General features: G+C 34.8%; 1 protein-coding gene across 13 annotated transcripts in view; it reads right to left on the bottom strand.

Moving 5' to 3' along the window:
* Nucleotides 1-76: 76 nt before the first annotated feature.
* The window catches only part of CDC27 (cell division cycle 27), a 57230-nt gene continuing 46104 nt past the window's right edge, over nt 77-11202 (bottom strand). For 8 of the 13 annotated variants that reach the window (XM_082443301.1, XM_082443302.1, XM_082443304.1 and 5 more), the window contains exons 16-19: nt 8836-8964; nt 5324-5398; nt 4346-4502; nt 77-3132 (exon numbers count right to left, since the gene is read on the bottom strand). In XM_082443301.1, the coding sequence (XP_082299427.1) occupies nt 3050-3132; nt 4346-4502; nt 5324-5398; nt 8836-8964 (444 nt within the window). In that variant the 3' untranslated portion in view covers nt 77-3049. Of the gene's footprint in view, nt 3133-4345; nt 4522-5323; nt 5399-6894; nt 7005-8835; nt 8965-11202 lie in introns of those variants that run through there. The other 5 variants (XM_082443295.1, XM_082443296.1, XM_082443297.1 and 2 more) reach the window with 3 other exon arrangements.

Raw genomic sequence — 11202 nt, 5'->3', positions numbered from 1 at the left:
TCACTATTTTGCTGTGCCTTACTATAAAAATACAGATGGCACAGCTCTTATATAGCTTTAATGACTTGATTATAAATTTGCTTTCAAAAGTAATTTATTTGGATTTTCCATATCCTTTAATGAATTGCAAATATATTAACAGAAAAGACTTTCCCCCCCAAGACTGTACAATTTCCGAAGTAAGTCAGGAAAAGCAAAAAGAAGACACAAAATTACATTGTTTCAATGCAAATAGAACACACACATCACACCCACACTTGCATTTTCCTAGGTTTTCACAAAGAAAACAGGTCACCATATTTCTTGTGAAGACCCATACTATACTCTGGCTAAACAGAGACTTGCAAACTTTTTTCTTCAAAAAGAGCATTTTTAATAGACTAAATACTGGTTATCACTGAGTTTTTGTTTAAGGTACAACAGCAGCATGGTTCAAATGTCACTTGCAGTTCTTGGAAAAAATAAAAATTTTAAAGTAATGAAATACAGAAAAAGTAGGACCACCTTTCATTATTTTGAGTACCATTGTTCTCTTGAAAAAATATTTCCAAACTTCTAAAATCCCAGAGTTAAGAACCATTTCCAAGGGGGAAAATATCCAATGCCACAACATAACTTCTGAACAAGAGAGTGTGTGTGTGTGTGTGTGTGTGTGTGTGTGTGTGTATGTATATATATATATACACACACACGTGTGAAAAGCTTAAAGAGAAACAAGGACGTCAAAGTACTTAGTATTTCTGATTTCCTTCAAAACAACTTCTGAAATCTGAAGCAAGCATTTTGCTTGATCAAAACGCACATCTTCTTCTGGTTGTTTGATCTCCATTCCAAGCAAAAAAGAAAGAAGAAAAGAGAAAGCCAGAAACAGTAAATAGGTGGGAAATAAGGCTTCAAATACCTAAATGACTTTGAAAGTAGAGGTGTGAGGAAAATGCAATCAGGTCAAGCTTAGGCTGATTATCCCTCAGCCAACCATTGCCATGCTGTGCCTTCCACAACTATCCTTTTATCCTTGGTCTCAAAATTAGTACCAGAAAGACTTACTTCTGGCACAGGACACAAATTCCTACTACAAAAAATAACTAATTATACATCAGCAAATTGTTTTCTGAGCATAGCTTTCTCCAAGCTTTGTAACAAAGAGCTCAGTTCAAAGCTTTCTATGAAACTCTATATTTGATACTGTTATACAGCTGGCTTATGATTTGCCAATTAAAAAAATAAAATAATATAAAATTAAATATTACAGAACTAATGGATAAAAATGGAATATTTGTTAGAATCCAAGTGCTAGCCTTTGGGAATTTTTAATGATATTCGTTTACTCACAACCTTTCCCTTTTCTTATAAATTATTTTTTTTTAGGCAGCACATATATAGATTTAGGTAGAAAATTTTGTTAAATACCTCTCTGGCACCCAATACCTAATCTAAGACTCTGACTTGAATTAGTTTGTAACAGTATCTAAGCCACATTCAAATCAGCAGATTAACAGTAAATGATAAAAATTACTGAGTCTACAGGCTAAAATTTTTTTCTTATCTTCTGTAATCCACCTTATTTTCACAGCTTGACTAACAAATACAGGTAACCAGTAGATAAGTTTGTCCTTCATCAAATAATCCAAAACAATAACTGTAGGCCTGTCATTCATAAGAAACTATAAATTTGTTATATTCTGACATTGGCACTTAATAAAATGTTAACTAAAGTTTCTCTAAAAATTTCAGTACATTACAATAAAGGAGATACACAATTTAAGACTTTAAATTGGTTACTGTGAAATTCCAATAATTCCCATTTCATTATGCATAATTAGATCTTTAAAATTATGGTCATTCCCCAAGGACATCAACCTATATTATGACAAACTCAAAAGAGAACTCCTCTCCTTCGTAAGAGCGGGGTTTTTTTTTCAGCTAAGAATTTCTAATATCCTAAACCCAATCACTCTCAGTAAATGTTTTGGTGACTCACACTATTGAAAATAATTTGAAGCAGAGGGCTGAAAAGAATGGAAATGACCTCAACTGAAGGTAACCACACATTCTTGCACCCTGCTTAAACATTTAGAAAAGTCAGAGGGATACTGTCTTGAACAAATATAGATTCAAGGTTATGGTAGGATTCTGATTTTATTAAGGCTTTCACTATCATGATCTCTTAAAGTCTTTCCATTTAGTGTTCTCATTTTGATTCTTCTGGTGAACTTAAATGGTTATTAAGAGCCTTTTTTTGGCTTTTCAGTGGGCAACCCTTCTATCATCTCTGAATGTTAAAGGTGATCCCACAGAGCTCAAAGAGAGGAGGCAATATGGTAAGGACCAATTTTAAAGTTTGTAATACCTAGACAACAATGATCAACACTTTGAAGATGAATAAATTAAAATTCTTGGTTAGACATTAAAGTATTCTTGCCAAGAATAAGTGTACACTGTATGGAGGGATATTGATTCCTACATATGAGTTCCAATATGCCCATTATATTTGTTTACGGGAGATACTGCAATTTTAAGGTAATTTACATTCCTTGGCAATCAAGTTACTCTGTTATAGGCAATGTCTTTTATTGTTCCATCTGGCACTTGCTAACACCATTCTTGAAGAACCTAGAAATGAAGGTCAGTCACTCTGTTTATCAGGAACAGAACCAAGTAAAAACAAATTTTTGGAAAAACGACCAAGAGATTCTGGTTCATCACCATTTTCCATATCTAATGGTTCCTTCAAGATAAAACAAAACTCTTCCTTCCATGATAGCTTTCCAACAAAGGGAGATTAAAGAAAAAAAAGAAAAGAAAGTTTCCCACCCTACCCTCTAAATTGTCATTCATACTGGTGAAAGAGCCAGTCTTGTTAGCAGCTAAATATTGCACTGCCTTTCATTCTGTGTACAGTCAGGGTCCAATGAAAGGGGCACACTCAGGGTATAAGTGATGGATGATGACACTGCTGGCTCAAGAGTGAAGACTCAGTACATGGAAGGACAAGAAACACGTCAGCACTAGTCACACATCCAGTTGCAAAAGTCTTGATTTCCAGAAGTTAAAATTCATCACTTTCAGCTGCATGAAGTTGTGTGTCATCCGCATCTGTCATGCTGCTCTCCTGGGATTCATCTGTTCCCACTTAAAAAATAAAACAAAAGTCTACAGTAAGATATCTGACAAATATTTTTTGTTGGTTCATGAAAACAAGTAAAGAAAACTATTATATTCAGAGAGATGAGACCTTAAATAAAAGCCCTTAAAAATCCTGATATCCTTCAATAAAATGCAATTCAAGTTCCTTATTTTATAGCATGTCTAAGATTATTTTATTGCATTTAACCTTTAAGAGTTTTAACTACTAAAACTGCCTCTCCCTAATGAATTCCTATTCCTAACCTAAGAATCAGAACTATTCTCTGACATTCCATCCAATTGTTGACTCCACTTTGGGGACAGTCCCCGATAGTTCACAAAAATATAGAATATAAATATATTTCTGGAACAAAGCCATCTTAGTTTATCTCATCAGAGGTCTCTCAATTCTCTTATTAAAAAATATTAATATATTAAGTCTTGGCTCTCACTAATTATTTTAAGACATACTCTCAATTAAGGGATAGAGTATATATATTTTTTGCTTTTTAATTAATTGATGTATAGCTGATTTACAATATTATATTAGTTTCAGGTGTACAATATAGTGATTCAATATAGGGATAGAGTATTTACTGCCTTAAATTATCAATCTAATTCTTTGCTCCTTCCTCTTTTCTTGACCTCTCCATTTAAATATATTTGCCATATATTTAGATTTTAGATTTGTGAGAGCTACATACAATTTGAATAGCTACTACAGATCTGTCAGTACTTTAAAATGTGCACAAATTTATTATTCATTCACTTAGCACTTACAATGTTTTCAACATAGTCACACCTATCATCTTTTCTCCCCCTACCACGTTCCTATGAAGCAGATAAGGCAGGCATTAGTTACACAGATTGAAGCTTAGGTAAAAATCAGCAATGGATTTGACAAAAATCACACAGCAAAGTAGATCCAGAACTGAAACTAGTTACCTGGCTCCATATGCATGCTGTTATTATACTACCCTGTTCAATTTCCCTAAAATTTCATTTGGTATAAAGAATCTATCATGGTTAGAGATAAAATAAAAAAGCAGTCCCTAAATCCTTATACAAAAGGTAGCTTTCTGAATACTCCAAAAAATTTCCATGTTTATTCTGTGCCATAAAGAAATATGTTTCATCTTACCAACTCTGATGTGGTGTTTCACTAGCTTTCTGCTTTGAATAACCACATATAAACCGAATTTACATGGATGATACTCACTGATCTGTTCCTCTTGGGTTATTGGCTCCTCATCATCTGGAAGGTAGCGCTTATCAATCGCCTCTTTAATCTGGTTATTGGCTCCTTTAGGATCTAAATCCATAGCCCAAGAGAAATTCATCAGGGCGAGGTGCGTTTGACCTAACTTCTTGTAAACCTAAAAATAAACAGCAGCACTACATTTTTCATTAAGTTGTAAGCTTCAGCTATAAAATCCTAAGCATTTTAAATTTAAATTAGGCTCTTGATTATGTGCTATAAATTCATTCTGATGAGTAGGACATTTTCATCCTATCGAAGAATTCATACCAACTTTTGAGTTCCTTTTAATATATTCAGATATTATTTTCAGAATTCCTTGCCTGTATCTCTCAGGTAGTGAGCTTCCAATAAATCTCACTCTGTCTGGAACAACGATAATGGAAAGAAATGGACTATAAGCTGCTTGATTAGCATTCATTTACACTGACTTTAAACGGAGTTACATCAACTCTCAGCACCTGTCCACTGTCCTCAGCTACCTTAACCAACTGGCATCTGGGGGCCCAGTGTGTAAAATCCTGACTAGTCTGGCCTTGGAAATTTTGCAAGCCATTTTTTCAAACTAAACAACACAGTGGCATTACTTTTCTTCTTTTGGGGGATGTTTGAGTATTTTATTGATAATTGGAAGCTAAGGGCTTTCCTTGAGGTAGCCTCAGTTATGAACTAATTACTGGCCATTGGCTGGCAAGTGCTAATACACTTCCAAAACTATAGAAGGATTAGGGTTATAGGGTGTGTGTTCTTGCTTCTTCATTAGGATATCATCTTCTTAAATGTTAAAACTAAATCCATTCTTTATTTCCAGAGCAATTAGTTCAGAGCTCTAGTTGAATTTGCCCAATAGATACTGCACAATAAAATATTATATTTATTCTTCAAAAATTAATATTTGTTATGAAAGTCACAGTTTAGAACCAGGGCCCCAATCTTTACCTTTCCTATTAAGAAGTAAACGAGGGATTCTTTGGGAACAATTTGTTTCAATTCTTCAAGTTCTTGTAAAGCAGACTGAAAAAAGCAAAGAAAAACACAGTAGCAAAATTGTCCAGTTTTGACTAAGCAAGTGTTTTTATTTAATTTCCCAAATCATCTTAACTAAAGCTTACTAGATCTTAATCAGTGTACTTCCTTGTTGCATTAATTCTTGTTGTGAAAATAAAATGCAAGGAAAATACTTATGACAACAGGAACTAAGAAGTGGCAGGAATTCACCAAAATTCACTGAAAACACAATTCTTTGTGAAATATGGAGGTGACAACCCTTGCTTTTGTCACCATTTTGTTTAAAATAACTAAACTCCATCACACTGTATATGAAAGTGTTTTAAAAACTAAGTTGCAGAACAACTCTTAAGTTCTGTTCATTTACCTTCTCCCTGACACCAGCACTAAGCTTTGAATACCAACCTGCCATTTTTTTTTTTTTAATTTTATTTATTTATGACTGTGTTGGGTCTTTGTTTCTCTGTGAGGGCTTTCTCTAGTTGTGGCAAGCGGGGGCCACTCTTCATCGCGGTGTGCGGGCCTCTCACTATCGCGGCCTCTCTTGTTGCGGAGCACAGGCTCCAGACGCGCAGGCTCAGTAGTTGTGGCTCACGGGCCCAGTTGCTCCGCGGCATGTGGGATCTTCCCGGACCAGGGCTCGAACCCGTGTCCCCTGCATTGGCAGGCGGATTCTCAACCACTGCGCCACCAGGGAAGCCCCCAACCTGCCATTTTAACTAATGATGAAGAGCCTAAAATTTAACCCTCTGAATTGAGTTAAAATTATCTAGCGATTTTCTGACCACTGCTAAAGGGTTCAGGAGATTGAAAAGACAGATAGGAACATTGCATTTGTATTTAAAAGGAAGATATGATGATTAAAAATAAAAACTGGGGCTTCCCTGGTGGCGAAGTGGTTGGGAGTCTGTCTGCCAATGCAGGGGACATGGGTTCGAGCCCTGGTCTGGGAAGATCCCACATGCCGCGGAGCAACTAAGCCCGTGTGCCACAACTGCTGAGCCTGCACTCTAGAGCCCGCGAGCCGCAGCTGCTGAGCCCATGTGCTGCAACTACTGAAGCCCATGTGCCTGGAGCCCATGCTCCACAACGAGAAGCCCGCACACCACAACGAAGAGTGGCCCCGCTCGCCACAACTAGAGAAAGCCCGAGGGCAGCAGCGAAGACCCAACGCAGCCAAAAATAAAAAACAAAAAAACTGGCTCCCCAAATGAGATACTGTCAATTTTTCACCTAGTAAATGGACAAAAATAAAAAGTTTGATGTTACATAAAGTTACCATGAGTGAGGGAAATCAGGTATTCTCATCACTGAGGGCAGAACTGTAAACTGATGCAAGCTCTGTGTGAGGACAACTTAGCATTATCTATTAAGTTAAAAACTGCATGTAAACATTGATTCAGCAATCCCACTGTTAGGAATCTGGCCTATTATGTTAACTAACATAATATTTTTCTAATCAGAACAATAAAAAATCAGTGAGAAGAGTGACATTGCTTAACATTTTTGCAAATCTCTGGTTAACAGAAGACAGCTGGACTCTCTTATCTGCTTCTGCATTCAATCTCTTATGATATCACATCAAGTAGTTTTTGAAACATTCCACTGTACACTGGGGAGAAAATGAAAGTGAAAAAGGCAAATAACATCTAAATATTATTATGAAAATAGTTTTGACCTTGTGGACTTCTTGAAAGGGTTTCTGGGACCCCCCCAACAGAAGTTCCCATACTTTGGGACCATACTTTGGGAATCACTGCTTTAAAGAAAATTTAATCAAGATAACGTACCCCAAAACTTCTTTACTTCTACACCACACACAGTTCACACAGTTCAGAATCGATGTGTGTTTTTTCCTCTGACTGTACGTTACAACTGTTATCAAAATTTCATGTATCTATCATGCCTCCCCCCCGATAATCTACTTGCAAATAGAAAAATAGTGAGAAGTAGTGAGAAATATTGAGAAATAGTGTCTAACACAGCACCAGAGTTCTCATTTTTGCCCTAAAAGACTTAAGACTTACACAACTAGATATCAACACAACACATTAAATAGGGTGGTGCCTAGTAATGTTTTTGCCACAGAGAGACTGAGGTGGCCCTCTAACACAATTTGATTTTCATTTTGGAGGCAAGACATTTCAGAAGCAATCAGTAACTGTTCCTTATGCCCTTTTTCTACCTGTATCTAATCCATGCATCAAAGTAGGCCTATAATTCAGCCAAGCCCCAAGCTGGTACTCAAAAATGACTATAACCATTACGGCCTGGACAGTGGGTCAGATTAGAACATGAGCTTCTTGAAGCAAGTACAGGGCTGATTTACATGGCATTCCTGGTAAATGTGGTGGCATTAAAATGGCTTTAAGAACAATAAATTGAATAAAATCCTTCAACAGAAAAACCTGACCACATATCTAGAAAAGTACAGTGAAGCAAAAAAACGAAAACAAATGCTGAATTACAATTGTCAAAGAGCAAGTTAAAAGTGTTTATCAGATTTAAAAGAAGTTTTAAAAGGACAGAACAGTAGGATTAGACATCCATTTCTTCATAAAGAAAACCAGAGCAAGACTAGAAGAATTACTGAATAAATGACAAAGAACAAATTATACATTTAATCCCTTTATATATCTTTCTCAGTCTTGTAAAAAGTTAAGGGCTTACCACCAAGTTTGTATTTTTCGATTTCAGCAAATTTCAATGCATACTGGAAGAACAGATTTCTAGGGAAAGAGTCTACTAAAATGGATTATTTAGCCCAAGTTTTTCCATGCACTTAAATTTCGGGTATTTTTTTGGTAAGTTTTTAACTGTTTTTAGTAGAAAGAGCCTGAATTTATTTAAAAAGTAACCTGAACTTAAAATCAAAACTTTGGATTCATAGTTTATGATTACCTAGTCTCCCTGTTACAAGATCTCATAACTCACTATGTATACTTTTCCTTTATGTATTATTCTTGTGATTATTTGATTAATGTCTGTTCTCCCTCTAGAAGGGTACTAGATGGTAAACTATTCAAAGGCAGGAAATATGGTTGCTTCACTTGCCACTATATTCCTAGTGCCTGACATATAACAGATACTCAAATAAATACTTATTGAAAAATGCACACATTTATTTGTCATCTGTTCACATATTTTGGTCCTAACAGGATGGTTTAGGTTTTACATTTAAGATAACTGCCTTTCCACATAGGAAATATTTTCAAGGGATAACCATATATTCCTAAATATCCATACACCCATCCTTCCCATGAGTACTTCTCATGAAGAAATAAAATCACACAGGCACAAAAAAGAAATTAATAGCTTTTAAAAATGGGGAAAATAGACTAAGATAAAAATTCAAGTATAAATAACTTTTAGTTTATTAAAAAAGGGGTAAAACTTAAGCAGTACAATGTTGGAGACGATTAAGATACATATATATATCTTACCTTATATTTTTCATTTGCAAATAAAACTGAGGCTCTGTGAAATTTGCATAGAGGGTTCTTAGGATCAATAACAATGGCTTTGTTTAGGGTATCCAAAGCCTTCTCAGATTTTTTCAGTGCGTGCTGAACCTGTAAGAAATAAAGATCCTATTTTTCCTTTTGATATTTATGAGGAAAGGTGAAAACCAAATAGTGTGACTCAAAACCAACATAGCTCCCAATTCACCATTACCCTACATAATGATAATCAAGATTCTATCTTTAGAGTAGATAGTTGGTTACCTTTAAGCCTAAAAGATAAGAAAAAACTTTGTCTTCCTTCTCAAGAAAATCTGTACTATTTAGCTAGATAATACTCACATTTTAACAGATTTATTATGGTCCTCTAAATATTAGACTTTTCGAAACTTTCCAAGAACCCCTAGAGGATTTGGCTCTAAAACTTACCAACCCTGTTTCACTCGGAACAATTACACTTTTACCTATTTTAGGAATTTGTTTTAAAAATGGTTCTTCTGCTTTACATATTTGAAAACCATTGATCTGTAATTCTGGGTAGTAAATAATTTACTTTAAATAACTTAAAAGAAAACCAACCAAGTCTCACTATTTATTCATGTGTACTCATATTCTGCTCTGTTCCTCCTTAGATGAATTATATGTTAAAAATGAAGTGGAACAGACTCACAGACATAGAAAACAAACTTATGGTTACCAAAGGGAAAGGGGTGGGGGAGGGATAAATTAGGAGTTTGGGACTAACAGATACAGACTACTATATACAAAATACATAAACAGCAAGGACCTACTGTATAGCACAGGGAACTATATTCAATATCTCATAATAACCTATAATGGGAAAGAATCTGAAAAAGAATATATATATAACTGAATCATCTTGCTGAAAACCTGAAACTAACACAACATTGTAAATCAACTATACTTCAAAAAAAAAAAAAAAACAGGGAAACTATAGCAAAGATAAGTGACCTTTCTAGGTCTTAGAACCCACAGATCACACAATGCTGGACTATGGGCTTTAGAAACTGGCCAGTGGGGGGTGTTCAACCATCACACTTTGTCTGTTTTATATTGTATAATTATGAAACCGTGACCCAGTCTCTTACCTGGAACTTGAGTGTGATTGGAAAGTGGGATTAAAACTGAAATTACGTTCCTTGAAAATCTCAATAAAAATAAATAAGTTAATAAAATAAAATAAAGTGGAGTGAATGGATGTGATTGTGGAACTTTAACAAACAAGAATGTGAGAGTAGGTACTGCCAACATCTGGTGCTAAATTCATCTATGCAATGATCTTTGCAGAAGGTTATTACTACATGTGGCCAAATATTCTGCTCACAGAACTGAAATCCTAAATACTAGGTTCCCTAACAGAGGAGCATACTCTTTTATCTAAAAACTTCAAATAAACCACTCAAAATTATAAAACAATCTGTTCCACAATAACTTTAGAAGCAAGCCTACTTTAAAAAATGTTCAACTTCACTAAAAGGTATCAAGAGATAATCAACTTTGGTTTATCTTAAGTAAAGTGATAGAAAAAAAAAAATCTTTAATTTGACATACTTTATATTTTTTGCACATTATCTAACTATAAAAGAAGTTACCATGTCAATTTTTAAGAAATTATAAAGAACTAGAATTCTTCCCCCAAAATGAATAGTGAAATTCCAAACTAATATAATTTTCCTCATATTGTACGCTTGTTCACACAAAAGCCAAACTTGCTGAGAGAAAGAAAAAGGGGCAGGGGAAGGAAAGAGGGAGAGGGGAAGGGGGTGAGAGGGCAAGAAAAAGAACTTAAGGTACCATGCTTGCAGAGAAGCTAGTAAATGAGATTTTAAAAAGCAAACATACCTTTTCTCCTATCTTATCAAAGTACAACTTATTATCAGATACATTAAAAAAATATTAATATAAAATTGGCAATCCACACTGCCTTATAAGAATTTTAATTAGTCCTGACATATCTATATCACTCAGAGGCTAAAATACAAGAAATCATTTGCCTTAAATTATTAATTACTTAATTTAGGCGCTAAATATTAATATAGAAAACTGCTTTCAAAAATATGAAGTATCTCATATGAGTGTTATAATAACCCTATGAGGTATGCAAGGTGGTGTTACTTGTCATTCATAAAATAGAACCTCAGAGAAATTAAGTAACTTGCCCAAGGAATGAGGGTACTCCAGTGATTTCTCTTTATGCCAAGCAAAAAGGCAATATTTTTGGCTGTAAAAGAATCCAGGATATTGTTTCAAGAATAACAATAACAAAAAGCCCTAATTTTCATTATAGCAATTAAGTCAATAACAAACATTTCAAAAGGGATTAACTGA

The sequence above is a fragment of the Balaenoptera physalus genome (assembly GCF_965194825.1).
Source record: "Balaenoptera physalus genome assembly, chromosome: 20".
In the NCBI taxonomy this organism is placed as follows: Eukaryota; Metazoa; Chordata; class Mammalia; order Artiodactyla; family Balaenopteridae; genus Balaenoptera; species Balaenoptera physalus.
Note: the sequence above shows the minus strand (reverse complement) of the source record. Positions and strands in the feature narration are given on the sequence as shown.